The following is an 18,573-nucleotide window of genomic DNA, read 5'->3' on the forward strand; positions in this document are numbered from 1 at the left end:
TTAATTTGTCACAGAAGGATCAAAGATTGAATTAATCTTCTCGGGATCTTCTGATGTGAGAACAAACCTACTGTTCTAATATTTTAGATAAGAATATAAGAGTTGACCTGCTGGGTGAGGCCAAAGATCCATCTAGCCCAGTATCCTGTTTCCAACAGTGGTCAGTCCAGGTCACAAGTACCTGGTAGAGTCCCAAAAAGTAGCAAAATTCCAGGCTACTTAAAACCATGGATGAGCAGTGGCTTTCCGTAGGTCTACTTTAATAATGGTTTAGGACAAGTTCAAGGAGGAAAGTCCATAACCTTTTTAAACCCAGCTACATTAACTGCTTTTACCACTTGCTCTGGCAATGAGTTCCAGAACTTAACTATATGATGAATGAAAAATATTTTCTCCTATTTTAAACGTGCTACTATGTAAGTTCATGACGTGTCTCCTAGTCTTTGTACTTTTTTGAGACAGTAAACAATCAATTCAGGGTTACCCATTCCACTCCATTCAGAATTTTATAGATCTCTGTCATATCTCCTCTCAGTTGTCTCTTCTCCTAGCTGAAGAACCTTAACCTCTCTAGCCTTTCCTCACACGAGAGTCATTCCATCCTTTTATTTTGGATTTTGCTCACACCTTTTTCAGTAGAAACTCAGGTGAGTTACATTCAGGTACACTAGGTATTTTCCTGTTTCAGGAGGGCTTTACTACCTAAACCAAACTATGGTAAAAGGTGGCCTTAGCGCGTGCTTATACAGGTCATTCCAGTGTGCTAAGGCCATTTTTTCTGCATGGGTAAAATGGACACTTTTTCTATTTTTCAAAACATTATTGGCCACACACGAATTCTCCCACTTACGTGTGAGCCCCTACCACCACCTATTTTGTAGGCAATAAGGGCTCACGTGCTAACCACAAGCTAATCAGTTAGCGCTTGGCAATGTAGCTGCACTGATTAGCACAGAACATGCCTATTCTCCACCCCCAGACCTGCCCCAGCACTAAAAAATAAAATCTAGTTTTTTAGTGCATGGGAAGCACATACCGCTCCCAAAATTCTCGCGGGATACCCGAGTGCGCCCCATGGTAAGGCCTTTTTTGTTGTGGTAAGCATATATTAGTGTGAACCACAATGGAGGGTTAAGTGACTTGCCCAAGATCACAAAGAGCAGCAGTGGGATTTGAATTGGGCTTATTATGTCAGCCTGGTGCTCTAATCACTAAGGGCTCATTTTACAAGTGGTGGTAAGCCCAACGCAGGCTTACTGCTCGCTACACAGGAAGTACCATCGGGCTACCGCAGTCATTTCCAGTGCTACAAAAATGTATTCATTTTTCTAGCACTGGAGTGTAACCTGCGGTAATCGTGCAGTACCGAGCTCTGCTCAGTTACCGCAGGGTTAACTTGGGAGCCCTTACTGCCACCTCAGTGGGTGACGGTAAGGGCTACCCTCCGAAATGGTCACATGGCAAGTGCTTTCATTGCCACATGGCCATTTCCTGTAGGAAAGCGAGACTTCCCTTTTACCAGGTGTGGTAAAAGGGGGCCTCAGCACGCATGTAAAACACAAGCTGACACCTGCACCAGCCCCCTTTTGCCACAGCTTGGTAAAAGGGGCCCTAGATTACTCCTCCACTCCTGGGGATTAGCTAGTGGAGAACTAGTGGGCCCCAAAAATGGGCAGGGCAGTTCTATAACCGGGCACATGCAGTTATGCACATCTTGCACATGTAAGTAGCGCCTTAACTGGCATTTACACATGAAAGCGAGCTATGTGCTATTCTATAAGGGAGCGAATAGGGAGGTGTACATATCAGTGGCTTATGGCCAGGATATAGGTGTGTTACCTACTTACGCAAGCACCTTATAGAATTAAGTTATGTGTACTGCATGCCCACTTATGACAGCTGTAGACTTAAGTGGTGCAGCTAAATGTAGGCGCATTGATGCCAACTTACACTAGTATTTTATAATGGTATCTTGGCTTCAAGATGTCATTATAAAATGGGTGCTCAGCTTGCATCGAGGCACCTAACTTGAGCCACCAAGTTACAGAATTGCCCCTTAGTCCTTGAAAAGAGGATAATAATAATAATAAAAAGACACCTTGGGTTCATTTTAAAGTTCAGGCAAAATTACAGCTAAAAAAGTAAACAAATCAAAATTGCAAGTCAGTTTGCTTGAACAATTTTTAAATTGTGCATCTTTTTGCCTAAGACCAATATCCTGTGACCTCTTAAAGAAAAAAAAGAAAAGAACAAAAACCTTATGTAAGCAAAACATTGTGCAACCACCATTTGAGACTTCTGGTCCAATCCTTAAAATCTACACCTGGAGTGACCATTTCTCACTATCGCCTGTGGGCAAGAAATGCACTGGAAAAGACACATTGGACTCTGTGGTGTCTCACAATGCTTCTGTGCACACTCTCACCTGCATGTAAAGGCTTCTGTAGACTCGAGTAACGTTCACACTGTGAGGCTTCCCATCAGTTAGATTTTTGTCACTTAATGTGAAGATGTAAGGACTGGTTCCAAGCTGATACCGTAGCTGCAAGCTGCCTGAAGCACAAACAAACTAATTTATAGAGAAATGGCACTGAACAGGGTCAGGGCAGACATACTGAGCTGGATTCAGTCAATGGTTCCCAAATGTAACACAGTAGATGATGGCAGATTAAGACCTGCACAGTCCATCCAGTCTGCCCAACAAGGTAAACTCAATGCATAAGGTATGATGTGATACTTCATATGTATACCTGCCGTGCACTCTTTTTTCTAAAATTTCTGAAGTTTATTTATTTATTTATTGCATTTGTATCCCACATTTTCCCACCTATTTGCAGGCTCAATGTGTCTTACATTATTCCGTAATGGTGATTGCCATTTCCAGAATGAGAAATACAAAGTGGCATTGCATTAAAGTTCATAGGTGACAGAGTAGATTAAGCAGTCAAGTATAGAGAATTCATATTTGGAATGAGAAATAAAGTGGAATTAATAAAGTTAATGTCAAAACCTCTGAAAAGCTGCACTCCAGCCCATCTATTCAGCTATGGTCAGGGCACAGACCACAGAAGTCTGCCCAGCATTGGCCTTGTTCTCCAATTTCTGAAGCTGTAGTTGTCCAGCCACGATCAGAGCACAGACTGTAGAAGTTTGCTGAGTACTGGCTTTGCTTCCCAATTATAAGTGTTGCTTCCTGATCTCCGCTAAGCTTCTATGGATCCATTCCTTCTAAAGAGAATTCCTTTATGTTTATACCACACATTTCTTGTTACCATTTTTATCTCCACCACCTCCCGCGGGATGGCATTCCAGGTATCTACCACCCTCTCGATGAAAAGTACTTCTTGCCATTATTCCTGAGTAATGTAATTGTAAATTGTAAAGTAAATGTAAGTGCTGGGAACAATTTGCACTAAGCGCTATTCCGTACAGGGTGCTCTGGGCCAATAACTGTTATAGAATTGACGTTCACTAAATACAGAAAAACTCAAGAACAGAAACAAAGAGAGGAATATCAGATGAAACTGAAAGAAGCCAAGACAGATATATGTCTGGTAAAAGCACAAGTGGAAGAACAAATGGCTAGAAATGCAAGGAGGAGCAACAAGAATTTTTTCAGGTATATTAGTGAAAGGAGAAAGACTAAAAATGGAATTGTGAGACTGAAAGATGCTGTGAATAGAGAATGACACAGGGACAAAGTTTGTTCCCATCCCTGCCCCGTCCCCGTGGGTTCTATCTCCATCCCTGTCCCGTCTCCACAGGTGCTGTCTCCGTCCCCGCCCCGTCCCCACAGGCCCTGTCTCCGTTCCCGCCCCGTCCCTGCAGGTTCTGTCCCTGTCCCCGCTCCCCGCTCCATCCCCATGGGCTCTGTCCTCATCTGCAGAAGTCTCAAATTATGATTTTAATTTAAATCTTTTTATTAAAGTAAAAAAAGGAACAATATGCTGTGCAACTATTGTGTATACATTACAAATAGAAGACAATAACAGTGAGCAGCTATAATAACCCTCCTCACCACCACCCTTCCAACCCCAACAACAGCTCACTTCTACTACCCAAGGGATCCTAATCCACCCTGTTAAAATGTCCTGGGGCACAAAATACAACCTGTTCTGTATGCCCTAGAGGGGAGAAATATGCCCTATGTAGCAGTCATGATTTTTAAATTTGTGGATGAATAAGAAGTCATCAACAAACTCAGGATTCAGTCTAGCTCTCCTATCTTCCACAGTCCTTCCTACAATAGAAGTTGTCTTCTTAGAAGATGTGCTGGTAGCAGAATGTACAGGATATCCCATGCAAATTTTGCTAGTTGTGGCCAGCATGTTTGCTTATTTTTCCAAAAAATCAAAATATTGTTGTCTGCATCATTCAAACATAAATAACAGTCGAGTTCATTAACAGGTTTCAAGGTAGAAAATGACACAGGGACAAAAGTTTGTCCCCATCCCCATGGGCTCTGTCCCCGCCCCATCCCCGCGGTTACTGCAGGTCCCAGTCTCCGTGTCATTCTCTAGCTGTGAACCACTATGTAGAGAAAGATGAGGAAAAAGCAAACTTGCTAAACAAATACTTCTGCTCTATATTCACAGAAAATCCTGCAGAAGGACCACGATTGACTGGCAAAAGTATGTATGAGAATGGAGTGGATATAGCATCATTCATGGAAGAAAGTGTTTGTAAACAACTTCAAAATTTGGACGGGATCCATCCCAGAATATTGAGGGAGCTCAGAGGTTCTGGCGGGTCCTCTTAAAGATTTGTTTAATAAATCCTTGGAGATGAGGGAGGTTCCGTGGGATAGGAGAAGAGTGGATGTGGTCCCTCTTCACAAACGTGGTGACAGAGAAGAAGCTGGAAACTACAGGCCAGTAAGCCTCTCTTTGCTATTGGAAAAGTAATAGAAGCGATGCTGAAGGAAAGGATAGTGAATTTCCTAGAATCCAATAGGTTACAAGATCCAAAACAACATGGTTTTACTAAAGGTAGATCGTGCCAAATGAATCTGATTGAATTCTTTGCATGGGTGACCAGTGAATTAGATTGATAACGTGCTCTAGATGTAATCTACTTAGACTAGCCGTTGAGCCTGTTAAAACGGGCTGGTAATGGGGTTTTCGGAGGTCGACGTTGCCCCCCCCCCCCCCGCGTGGTTGCGGCTACCATTCCCCCCCACTCCCGGAGTCGCCGCCGCCAGCCCTCCATCCGGCCCAGGCCCTCTCTCCACTACTGAACTTACATCCATTCGCCGGAACGCAGCAGGGCAGATCAGCTGAGCTGCCGTCGGCCTTCCTTCCCTGCCTGTGTCCCGCCCTCGTGTGACGTAACGTCAGCGAGAGCGGGGCACAGGTAGGGAAGGAAGGCGGACGGCAGCTCAGCTGATGTGTGTGCTGCGTTCCGGTGAATGGATGTAAGTTCAGTAGCGGAGAGAGGGCCTGGGCCGGGTGGAGGGTTGGCGGCGGCGACACCGGGTTGGGGGAGCGGTAGCGGCGACCTCGGGCAGGGGGGGAGCGGTAGCAACCTCGGCGGCTTTGTGCAGTTTCCCTCTCTGTCCCGCCCCGTCATCACGTATTGACATGGGGGCGGGACAGAGAGGGAAGTCTCTACTGCGCATTTGCGAGTGAGTCGGTCACTCGCCGTTTATGTGTTTGATTTCAGCAAAGCCTTTGACATGGTTCCTCATAGGAGACTCTTGAATACACTTGACAGGCTGAAGTTAGGATCTAAAGTGGTGAACTGGATTAGGAACTGGCTAAAAGACAGACACCAGAGGGTGGTGGTTAAAGAAACAGGCACACCCATTAAAGGGGGGCCGACCACAACCGGGCTGAAGGCCAGCGAAAACAGAAGTGTGGGGGAGGGTACAGGGAGGGCCAGCTAGAGACCCTAGTAGCGCTTTAGAAATGTCAAGTAGTAGTAGTATTAGCAGAGGTAGTAGTGGGAGGGAAACAAGGGGTAGCAAGGGGAGGGGGCAGGAAAGAAGGGGAGGAGCAAGGGAGGAGGAGAGAGGAATTCGAACTGCACAGGAAGTCCTTTTGAATTTGGAGGCAGGAGAAGAGCAATGCTGGGCAGCAGCTCCTGAAATTTTTACAGGCACATGTTTTGTGTCTGCCCTGGGCAGAGCTCGTGCATAGGGTTACCATTTTGTGTCCTCTGAAAAAGAGGACACATGTCACGCCCCCTACCCCGCCCCCGCCACGCCTCATGCCCCGCCCCCTTCAGGTCGGGTTCCGCCCCTATTCCCCCCCCCCCCCGTCGCATAGTCCCCTCCCCCCCCATCACATACCCCCCCCCCCCCCCTCACTTACTATCTAGCCCTGGTGGTCTAGTAGCGTCTTCTCTTTGGGGCAGGAAAGAGCCCCCTCTTTCCTGCCCGGAGCACTGCCTGCCCTTGCCTGCTGCATCCTCCTCGGTATGGCTGGGGATTCAAAATGGCCACCGAGAGTTGAAGCGGCCTCGCGAGAGTTCAACTCTCGGCGGCCATTTTGAATCCCCAGCCAGACCAAGAAGGATGATAGACAGGGGAGGCAGCGCTCCGGGCAGAAAAGAGGGGGCTCTTTCCTGCCCCGAAGACGTCACTAGACCACCAGGGAATATGGTAAGGAAGGGGAGGGGACGGGAGACCAGGTCACCAGACCCACGGCGCCGATCGCCTGCCCACACGCCCACCGCACGCACGGTATGTAGACATTTAAAACTTTGTGTGGCTGCAAGACATTTTAGCTTTCTCCTGCCGACCCCCATTTAGCTTTTCCAGGATGGCCGGCCATCTCGGCTTAGCCGCCTATCTCACGGGATTACGCGCACTAGGCTAGAGTTCCACATATGACGCCCATGGCACATGGCAGATGGGTTGGCACAGTGCGGTTGCCATTTTTGGCCGGCCACGCAGTGCTCACAATCCGCAGTGCATAGCACAACACTGAGGCACGACTCTGAAGACCTTGTGCACAGCACTGAACTGAGGCGCAAACAATCTCAGGGAGACGAAAACACCTTTAATGGTACATCATTTTTGCTCTTCTCCTGCCTTAGCGGCACACCGCACGCCGTGTTATCTAATTCAAAAAATTAATGCGTTATAAGCCGTCCATGCCAATACGGCGACGGACCTTAAAACCCGTTATGGCCGTTGATTGTTCTACAGGCACACGTGTCTAGGCCCATTTCGGTTGATCCGGCAGACCTAGTGCATAGCACGGCACTGAGGCACGACTCGGAAGACCTTGTGCACAGCACTGAACCGAAACACAAATGATCTCAGGGAGACGAAAACACCTTTAACGGTACGTCATTTTTGCTCTTCTCCTGCCTCAGCGGCACACCGCATGTTAAGATGCGGTGATGGCCGGCCAATAATACTTGGCCGACAGTTACATGCTATACGGCAACGGACCTTCGAGCCCCGTTGTGGCTGGCCACGCCGTGTTATCAAATTCAATAAATTAATGCGGTATAAGCCGTCCATGCCATTGGCGAAGGACCTTAAGCCCCGTTATGGCCAGCCACACCGGATTTTCGATGTAATGCGGCAAAAATGAGTGCGATATAAGTCGCCCATGCCGACAGTTACATGCTATATGGCAACAGACCTCGAGCCCCGTTGTGGCTGGCCACGCCGTGTTATCAAATTAGATAAATTAATGCGGTATAAGCTGTCCATTACGGCGACGGACCTTAATCCCCGTTATGGTCAGCCACACCGGATTTTCGATGTAATGCAGCAAAAATGAGTGTGGTATAAGTCAACCATGCTGTATAAGCCGCCCAGGCCATGCAGAGCTATACAAGCCCCATTGTGGTCGGCCACGCCGTGTTATCTAATTCGGTAAAATTTAGTGCGGTATAAGTTGCCCATGTTGTATAAGCCGCCCATGTCACGCAGCACTACAGCCATGCCGTGTTTTCTACTCGGTCGACTACGCTTCATCCTAAACGGTATTTACCGGTGCCATGTCTGTATGATTGGCCTGCCGTGCGATATTTGAGATGCGGGTTTTTGCAGAAACGTCCACATTGCGATCCTCGCTAGTCAGGGTCTTCTCTTGCGGGCCACTTACAGTGGTGGAAATAAGTATTTGATCCCTTGCTGATTTTGTAAGTTTGCCCACTGACAAAGACATGAGCAGCCCATAATTGAAGGGTAGGTTATTGGTAACAGTGAGAGATAGCACATCACAAATTAAATCCGGAAAATCACATTGTGGAAAGTATATGAATTTATTTGCATTCTGCAGAGGGAAATAAGTATTTAATCCCTCTGGCAAACAAGACCTAATACTTGGTGGCAAAACCCTTGTTGGCAAGCACAGCGGTCAGACGTCTTCTGTAGTTGATGATGAGGTTTGCACACATGTCAGGAGGAATTTTGGTCCACTCCTCTTTGCAGATCATCTCTAAATCATTAAGAGTTCTGGGCTGTCGCTTGGCAACTCGCAGCTTCAGCTCCCTCCATAAGTTTTCAATGGGATTAAGGTCTGGTGACTGGCTAGGCCACTCCATGACCCTAATGTGCTTCTTCCTTTGTTGCCTTGGCTGTATGTTTTGGGTCATTGTCGTGCTGGAAGACCCAGCCACGACCCATTTTTAAGGCCCTGGCGGAGGGAAGGAGGTTGTCACTCAGAATTGTACGGTACATGGCCCCATCCATTCTCCCATTGATGCGGTGAAGTAGTCCTGTGCCCTTAGCAGAGAAACACCCCCAAAACATAACATTTCCACCTCCATGCTTGACAGTGGGGACGGTGTTCTTTGGGTCATAGGCAGCATTTCTCTTCCTCCAAACACGGCGAGCTGAGTTCATGCCAAAGAGCTCAATTTTTGTCTCATCTGACCACAGCACCTTCTCCCAATCACTCTCGGCATCATCCAGGTGTTCACTGGCAAACTTCAGACGGGCCGTCACATGTGCCTTCCGGAGCAGGGGGACCTTGCGGGCACTGCAGGATTGCAATCCGTTATGTCGTAATGTGTTACCAATGGTTTTCGTGGTGACAGTGGTCCCAGCTGCCTTGAGATCATTGACAAGTTCCCCCCTTGTAGTTGTAGGCTGATTTCTAACCTTCCTCATGATCAAGGATACCCCACGAGGTGAGATTTTGCGTGGAGCCCCAGATCTTTGTCGATTGACAGTCATTTTGTACTTCTTCCATTTTCTTACTATGGCACCAACAGTTGTCTCCTTCTCGCCCAGCGTCTTACTGATGGTTTTGTAGCCCATTCCAGCCTTGTGCAGGTGTATGATCTTGTCCCTGACATCCTTAGACAGCTCCTTGCTCTTGGCCATTTTGTAGAGGTTAGAGTCTGACTGATTCACTGAGTCTGTGGACAGGTGTCTTTCATACAGGTGACCATTGCCGACAGCTGTCTGTCATGCAGGTAACGAGTTGATTTGGAGCATCTACCTGGTCTGTAGGGGCCAGATCTCTTACTGGTTGGTGGGGGATCAAATACTTATTTCCCTCTGCAGAATGCAAATAAATTCATATACTTTCCACAATGTGATTTTCCGGATTTAATTTGTGATGTGCTATCTCTCACTGTTACCAATAACCTACCCTTCAATTATGGGCTGCTCATGTCTTTGTCAGTGGGCAAACTTACAAAATCAGCAAGGGATCAAATACTTATTTCCACCACTGTAGGGGGAGTCCCAATTGGCGGGACATGCACTTCGCCACGCCCAGTCAGCCATTAACCTACAAAGGCACGTACGGCAGCGGTGAATTTCGATAAGGCGGCCATTTGCATGAGTGCCGATTGTAAAAACGGCGGCCACTTTCAATACACCGCCCATTTCGACTAGCAGTAAAATTTGGAAAAGGCGGCCAGTTTTATGGCACTAAAATTCACTAGAACGGACATTCCAAATACAAATTTAACCGCAGCGGCCACCTTGGATACCGCACGCATGTGTCTTTGCACACTGCATAGGCCGGAACAATTGATATCATATCGTTGGTGCCAGCATAGCGGGACACAGTACTTAGGGGCATCGGACAAACATATCGGTTACAGTATGCTACTCTCAGCTGCCGTTAGGATCAGGTCCACGGGGGGAAGGGTTGGTACAACGGTGTTAGTCCTAGAAGGCCATGTGCACTTAGCGGCCATTTTGACTAGAGCGGCCATGTGGACTAAAGCAGCTAATTTGAAAACGGTGGCCATTTTGATATAAGGACCATCGGTCTTACTGATTTATCTGCCAGGTTTACAGGAGCCCGGCCATTTTAATTTTAGCGGCCCATTTTGCATACGGTGGCCATTGTGACTACCAGGCCAAATTTGAATGTAACGGCCATAGCCCGTGGGGCTTTAGGCCGGCCATTTAGGGAAGGGCGCACTGCGCAGACAGCATGCAGCCAGATATGTAGCTGTGAGCAAGGAGGGTACAGTTTACACAGGCGCCATAGGATGCACGCAGCGATTGGGGAAGCCGGCGTCACCACAATCAGTTATTATGAGGTCATTTTGCTTTAAATTGTCTATTCTTTAAGTCTCTCCTTTGCAGTAATGCCATTGTAGTGTGCGAAGGAGACATATGCACCAGTAAGGCCAGCCAAGCGGCCCAACAAAACTCCGCCAGCTAAGACGCGGAGTACTGTGGCCCCAGTCCTTAGAAGTCACAGTGGACCTACACCACAAGCACAGACGGTGCGGGGACCTGCAAGGGAGGTAGCAGCACCACAGACTCCACCTCCATAGTTGCAGGGCTACCACCAGTACCGGCAAGGGGTAAGTTTAATGACAGCACCACACTCCTTCCAGCGCAGACGCATGACATAACTAGATATGCAGTACGGGGCGATGAGAACGGGTAACGGAGCCCAATATGGCACGACAGAATGCGGTTGTGGCACCGGTCGGTGCACAGGGGACCAGTCAGGATGTGGGACTACTTAATCACAGGAGTGATGCATTAGGTACCATTCTCACAATACAGGTGGATCAATATCTTCTCCCTCCTTGTGTGGGAGTTGCATGAGGAGGGTACCGTAGGCAGGGATAGCGTAACAGATAAGAAGCCCAAGATATTTGAGTCCTTCACGGACTAGTCATAGGCTGTTCACATACTCAGGACACTCACTATAGTGAAGGAAACGGAAAGGGGCCCGGACTTGGTGTGGGATATGGAATATAATTTTAAAAGTGCATGACGTATTGACGCGGGGGCAGGCCCCATCTGGAGTATTGTTTTCAATTTTGGAAGTCTTATCTTGCTAAAAGATGTAAGGAGACTTTGAAGCAGTCCAGAGGAAGGCGACAAAAACGATATGGGGCTTGAACCAAAAGACATATGAGAAGAGACTTGAAGACCTGAATATGTATACCCTAGAGGAGAGGAGGAGCAGGGGAGATATGATGCAGACGTTTAAATACTTCAAAGGTAATAACATAGAAACAAATATTTTCCACAGAAAGGAAAATGGTAAAACTAGAGGACATGAATTGAGGTTGTGGGGTGGTAGACTCAGGAATAATGTTAGAAAATTCTTTTTCACAGAGAGAGTGGTTGATGCCTGGAATGCCCTCCTGAGGGAGCTGGTGGAGAAAAAGAAACTATGAAGGAATTGAAAAAGGCATGGGATGAACACAGAAGCTCTCTAATTAGAAAATGAATGGTATCAAAAAGTTAATCCGAAGATTTCCACACCTAAACCAGTGGCCCAATGGACAAGCATATAGTTCCTGGGATACAAACTGAACAGGTAGTACTACAAACTGTGTCTCCGCTAGAAGCCTCTTTGAGCTCTCATGAACGTACCCCCCATCCGCCTGTATCCTGTATGGAAGGGGCATCCCAAGGGGTTACCCCTGCTCCGGATGTAAATGTGTCTACTGATAAACTTACACTTACCTATTTGAAATTACCTACACCATTTCAGTCTATTGCAGTGGGCTAGGTTTTACAACCAAGGGCAGCTAAACAGGATATTTCCTTGAAAGATTTATGGGACCTTAATTTCTGGATGGAGGGTTTGCTCACGGCTGTAATGTCCCATAATGTCAGTTTTTCTCAAGAAGTTGTAGAAAAATTAACTAATGTGGAATCTAATATTCAAATTTTGGATAGAAGATATGTGAATTTAGAGACTCAGGTTTCTATCCTACAGACTACTTCTCTTTCATTGATTAAAAATTCTTTAAATTTACATTTAAAATTAGAAATGATGGAGAATGCGGTTTTGAATTTTCCTTGTATTTATCTTTTGTCCCCTGAATTCTTGTAAGGAAATACCTTAAGGAAATTCTCTGGTTATCTATTGCTGATACAGTTCAAATTGTGAATTGTTATTATTTGCCTGGTAAGAGAAAAGTCTAAGATCCCCAGCAGGGGTTGACCTTACCTCTTTCTTGGAATATTTCCAATTAAATCTACCTGTTGGTATCTTTTGGCCAAGAAAAAGACAAATTATTGGTTTTAAAAACTTTTTCCCACCAAAAGGACTTGATATATTGTGGGGCCAAGGTAAATGTTTTTCCAGATGTGGCTAGCACCACTCAACTCAGGCGGAAAAACTTTTTGACTTTAAAGACTAGGGTATTGGCAATAGGTGCTTCTTTTTTTTTCTGAAGTACCCCTATGTCTTCTTACATTCAAAAGAACTGAATAGATATTCCTGGACTCACTATAACTTGAACAGTTTATTAATAGTAACATAGTAAATGACGGCAGAAAAAGACCTGCATGGTCCATCCAGTCTGCCTAACTAGACAAACTCATATGTGCTACTTTTTGTGTATACCCTACTTTGATTTGTAATACTGTGGGTTAATGGGGTTATATATAATATTGTGCTGTATATTATAGTTAGTGTATACTGACTTGATTGCCTTTATTTTATTTGTTTGTTTATGAGGTGATTCTCTCCCCTAAATGTGGGCTAGTTAGTTTTCTCAGGGAGAATTTATCCCTTATGTAATTTTCTTCTTTTCTTTTTTCTTGTAATTCCAAATCACAAGTTCTTATGATGGATATGAAATAAAAAGAAAGAAAATGAATGTTATAAAAAACAAAGCTGAAAGGGTTGCACATGTGTTGCATGTCAAGTGCTTAGATGGCAACTCTGGCAGTATCACCTAAGGCCGGTGGTGGGCGGACTTGTACATCCGAGTCCTGCATATAACAGTCTGGTTGTAGGATGGGCTGAAGACAGCTTTGACAGAAACTCCAGTAATTTGGAATATGAGGATAGTGCCAGGTGGACTTTTACGGTCTGTGTCCCTCAAATGACAAGATGGATTTGGATAGGTTGGAGTGGGCTTTGACGGCGACTCCAGTAGTTGGAACATAAGGACAGAGCCAGGCGGACTCCTATGGTCTATGTCCCAGAAACACCAAAGGAAGACCATGATCAAGTATATAATATTATGTTCATTGTTGATTTAATCTTGAATTGATAACGAATGTGACTTTTGGGCAGACTGGGACTACTGAGGTTTTTATCTGCCATCACTTACTATGTTTCTTCACCCAACGCGTAATTAAACTCTGGAATTCGTTGCCAGAGAATGTGGTGAAGGCGGTTAGCTTGGCAGAGTTTAAAAAGGGTTTGGCCGGTTTCCTAAAGGACAAGTCCATAGACCGCTACTAAATGGACTTGGAAAAATCCACAATTTCGGGAATAACATGTATAGAATGTTTGCACGTTTGGGAAGCTGCCAGGTGCCCTTGACCTGGATTGGCCGCTGTCGGGGACAGGATGCTGGGCTTGATGGGCCTTTGGTCTTTTCCCAGTATAGCATTACTTATGTTACTATGAATACTGCTTAGAGCGGATTTCTGTGCCCAACTTTGGGTGTGAGGACTTACAGCAGCTGAAACCTGGCATAAATCCTGATGCACAATTTGGGTGTATAACCTCAGTATTCTATAACACTATGCTTAAATATCTAGAATCCCCCTGACCCACCTATGCCCCTCATTTGAGTTGTGTACAAGACATTGAGCGTCCAGCGTTATAGAAATAGTACACAGGCAGACATACATGCAAATCCAAATTAGTGTCAATCAACTCCAATTAACCTTAATAATTGCTTGTGGGCAACCAACAGACTAATTAGTTTACAAACGCATCTAAGCTCCATACCCAAATTTGGGCACCAACTTTGGGTGACTGATACAGAATCCGGGGAATTGTGGCACATGTTAACATAAAAGATCCCCTCCATCTTAAACAGGGTATAACATTTTTCCAGCCCCCATCATTTATACTGCTTTGTTAGACCCATTTCAAAACTGGTTGAGCGGCACTTGATGTATTTCTCTTCTACAGGATTTGCCATAGTTATCAGGTCAGGAGAGTACAACTATTGCACAATACTGCTGCAAAATTATATACTGTAAAAAAAATTAACTCATGTTACTCACTCCTCATGGAAGAACATTTACCTCATATCGTTCCAAGATCTTTAGTTTTCCACAGCAAGGGGGCACTTCTATAACTGGGTGCCACATGTTAGATGCTGTTATAGAATTTGTGCTCTAAGTCATCTAAGTGCTAAGATTCTGTTGCATGATACTAGCATAAGGAGACATCTAGGTGCCTACACGTAGCCACACCCACTCAGTAGCAGGCATAAATGCACCACTGTTCCCTTTAAGCTGAGCAGGAGTCCTCCAACTACACTGCTGCTAATGGGGGGTGGTGCTTCAATATTGTGTTTTCAATTGCTACAGACAGGAAAGTTCTCAGGAGTCCTGCAGAGCTTGCTTGTCCTTTACTATTGAAAATGTAATAGGGAAACAGCACCCCCTACTGGTAGGTGGAGGACTCCTGTTCAACTTAGAGGGAACGGTGAAATGTACATGCCTACATGCAGCACTTTAGTGCTTTACAGTATTTTTAACGTTGCCTACATAAATGTTGGTCCCATCCATGTTGCTCCCCTATGAACACTCCTGAGTGCACAGTTACATGTCTTCTGTGATTTTAGCATACAAATGGAACATATATTTAGGTCCTAAAATTATCGAATGAGGGAGAAAAGTGTTTTACACAGGTGTCCCCTCCTCTTTAGTTTGCTCATCCCTTATGCAACAGACTCTTTTAGTCCCCTCCCACTTACATGTATGGCTGCATTCCACTAAGTGATCCAGTCTGAATGTCCTTCATAAAGACTAGAAACAGCCTTTTGAAATTTAAAACTGCTTTGAAAACCTATTATTTTGTACAGGTTTTCCCTCTGTTTTACTTCCTTGGCTTGCAGTCAAGATCACCCTACAGCAGTGATGGCGAACCTTTCAGAGACCGAGTGCCCAAACAGCAACCCAAAATCTAATTATTTATCGCAAAGTGCCGGTACTCATTATGGGCGGGGTCACCACATGACTCCACCCCTATGATAGCCACACCCCTTACACCAGCCATGGCGCATATAAACAGACATCATTGAAAATATTATACTAGTAAAGGAGAAAAAAATAACATGATTTTTTTTCATTATAAATCGTTTCTGTAAGCTGTTACGGCTCCAGTATACCCAGTGCAAAATAAGGCAGCAGATGTAAATTCTCAAATTGGACATATTCCAAATACTAAAATGAAAATAAAATTATTTTTTCTACCTTTGTTGTCTGGTACCAGGCATCTCTCCCTCCCAGCACCAGGCATCTCTCCCTCCCACCAAGCATCCCTCCCACCCAGCAGCACCCAGCATCAGGCCTCCCTCCCTCCCAGCAGCACCCAGCATCAGGCATCCCTCCCTCCCTCCAACCAAGCACCAGGCCTCCCTCCCACCCAGCACCAAGCCTCCCTCCCTCCCTCCCACCCACCCACCCAGCATCAGGAACTGTTAGAAGTAACACTCTTGCCTCAAAAAAAAAGTGGAGCATATAGCCACCAGAAAACCCACCTCAGTCTAAGAATCATTTAACAACACTTTGCATAGTAGACCTTGCAGGAAAGGGAGGCGGGTCACAAAAATGTCCATAGAACCAGATTGAGATCCAGGCTGGCAGAAGCCACTACATCAGCAGCCAAAGGTGCATTGCTTCGCTTGATGAATAGAACCACATCTGAATGACCAGGCAGCACAGTGCCCTGAACCCAACCCTGAAAACAGGACAGGACTCCCCCCTCCTCCGAAATTTAAAAGGCGTACCTGGTTGGGGTTAAGGCGGCGTCGGTAGCGAAAAGTGTGTTCTTTGCTCGGCGCGCCTTTGGCCTTTCCTTCTGTCTCTCAAGCTCTGGTCCTGCCCTTGCGGAAACAGGACATGAGGGCGGGACCACAGCTTGAGAGACAGAAGGGAAGGCCGAAGGCGCGCCAAGCAAAGAACACACTTTTCGCTGCCGACGCCGCCTTAACCCCGACCAGGTACGCCTTTTATATTTCGGAGGAGGGGGGGGGGGGTCCTGGTGCTGGGAGGGAGGGCGGGCGGGCGGCCTGGTGCTTGGTTGGTTGGAGGGAAGGAGGGCGAGCGGCCTGGTGCTTGGTTGGTTGGTTGGAGGGAGGCCGGCCTTGTGCTCGGAGGGAGGGAGGGCGGATCAGCAACGACGCGAGTGCCAACAGAGAGGGCTCTGCATGCCCTCTCTGGCATGCGTGCCATAGGTTCACCATCACTGCCCTACATTAACTCTTCTTCTCTCTCAGTTTTCAGTTCTTTACACTTCCTGCTCTCCTGTTGTGTCTTGCAGTAAATGTATTACACACAATTTATTGACTATGTTTGATTGTACAGTATTGCAGGCCTCCTTGTGTGTTAACCTGTCTTCTCCCTTCATGTCTTATCCACTTAGATATTCCTTTGTTTGTAATTATCAAATGAAGTTCAAATGTGTCATGCAGAACATGTAATTCACACCTTCCTCTCGCATCCAATTTCATGAGCCAAAATTGATTGAAGTTGGCAGAAGGGTGTCATAATAAAGGTACCCCCCTTCCTTAGATGTTACTTAAAAGTGGAGACAAAGCAGACAGCACTGTGAAAGTGAAGAGAGCCTCACAGAAGCTGCGACCACAGAAGATTTGGATGGGCCATAGAAGTTTCGACAATAACACTTTGGCTTACTATGAGGCGTATTTTCAAAGCCTTAGCCTTTCAAAGTTCCATAGAAACCTATGGAACTTTGAAAGGCTAAGTGCTTTGAAAATATGCCTCTATGTGTACAATGGATGTTTGGACACATCCACTAAATCAAGGCTTTGCCATCAATTCTACATTCCACTATACTATAACATTACTCTGACCAATCTAGGCTATGCCACTATTCTCATCAAATAATTATGGTATTTAATATTTTAGAACATGAAAGGGAAAAAAACGTAGGTAGCACAAACTGGCAACTTTTTTGTATCTTTTATATCTTATAACCTGTGTATTTTTCACAGACAGTTAGTTTACCACAGGGGGTGTCCTCCTTGATCACTCCAAACTCTAGTAAGGAAGCTTTGATGAATTGCTAGGATTATCCCATTTCCAAGAGACATTTTCTGCTATCAAGGCCCAATGCTTGAAACTTCTTCCCAGTCACTACACGCATTGGTCCCTATCTTTCCCTCTGTCCCTGCATACCTCATGCAAATACCAGCATTGGTATTAGAATCACAACTCAGGCATGGTCAAGGGCAGCTTGTGCAAGGATCTTGTGAGTATTCACTGCCTTGCATTGTGTTCATAGCCTGCTTCTAGTATCATCGCCAGCATCGTAGGATCAAGCCAGGCTGTCAGGAAGAAACCTCCTATATAATGAGGACCACAGGATAGAGCGGATTGGGTGGCTGGCAGAAAAAGTGTTTTTATTTCATTCTCCCTCCGATATATAACCCCCAAAGAAATGCTGATACTTATGCTATCATTTTAATTATATTGCATCTCACCGTCTTCTTTGAGAAGGACTGCCAGGTAATCTTTGACGAAGGAACTGACATAGAGAAGCACAGCGGGGGCTACTGTAGTGCTGAAACTGAACTGGAGCTCTTCACTGGTCAGGTTGTATCCAGGCACTGGCATGATCTGAATGTTGGCAAGTTCTTTGGCAGCCTCCATAGCGGCAGACAAAATGTTAAAGCGAAGCCAAGTGCCAGCCTCAAAATACCCACCCACATCTGCAAGAAAAAGAAAGTGAAAAACCAATCATATGTAGAACTGACAAATCCACCCACCACCATCAAAATAATATTCCATATGTCAAATTTACAACAAGCCTTGAGCTCTCAGGTGCACTGTGCACTCTGCAGTGCTGCAAATTATTTTCCAACTAAAGAGTTCTTGATTTGAAAATGCAACCTTCTGGACTGGCCACTGTTGGAAACAGGATGCTGGGCTTGATGGACATTTGGTCTGTCCCAGTATGGCAATACTTATGTACTTATGGTTCCAAACCTGGGAGCCTACTGCCAAGCTAAAGGAACAGCTCCCCTAGTTGAGCTCATAGGTCACCCTTATCTACTCTAGCAGGATACACATCACTTCAAACATCTTTTGATACTCTAGCTCCCCTCACAATGCGTACACAAAGTAGTTCCAAAACTTACAGAGACCCCTGGTATATTCCAAACTTACAACTCCTAAAAAGGTAACTAAAACAGGCCGAGAGAGTTTAGAGATGGCAGCGCTCTCCTCATTCC

At 45.8% G+C, this 18,573-nt stretch overlaps 1 protein-coding gene across 1 annotated transcript in view; it reads right to left on the reverse strand.

Moving 5' to 3' along the window:
• The window catches only part of CNTNAP1 (contactin associated protein 1), a 394,500-nt gene that overhangs the window by 21,857 nt on the left and 354,070 nt on the right, over positions 1-18,573 (reverse strand). The window contains 2 exon segments of the mRNA XM_030221745.1: positions 2,426-2,553; positions 17,824-18,051. Coding sequence (XP_030077605.1) covers positions 2,426-2,553; positions 17,824-18,051 — 356 coding nt within the window.

Source organism: Microcaecilia unicolor, chromosome 12 (assembly GCF_901765095.1).
Source record: "Microcaecilia unicolor chromosome 12, aMicUni1.1, whole genome shotgun sequence".
Classification (NCBI taxonomy): domain Eukaryota; kingdom Metazoa; phylum Chordata; class Amphibia; order Gymnophiona; family Siphonopidae; genus Microcaecilia; species Microcaecilia unicolor.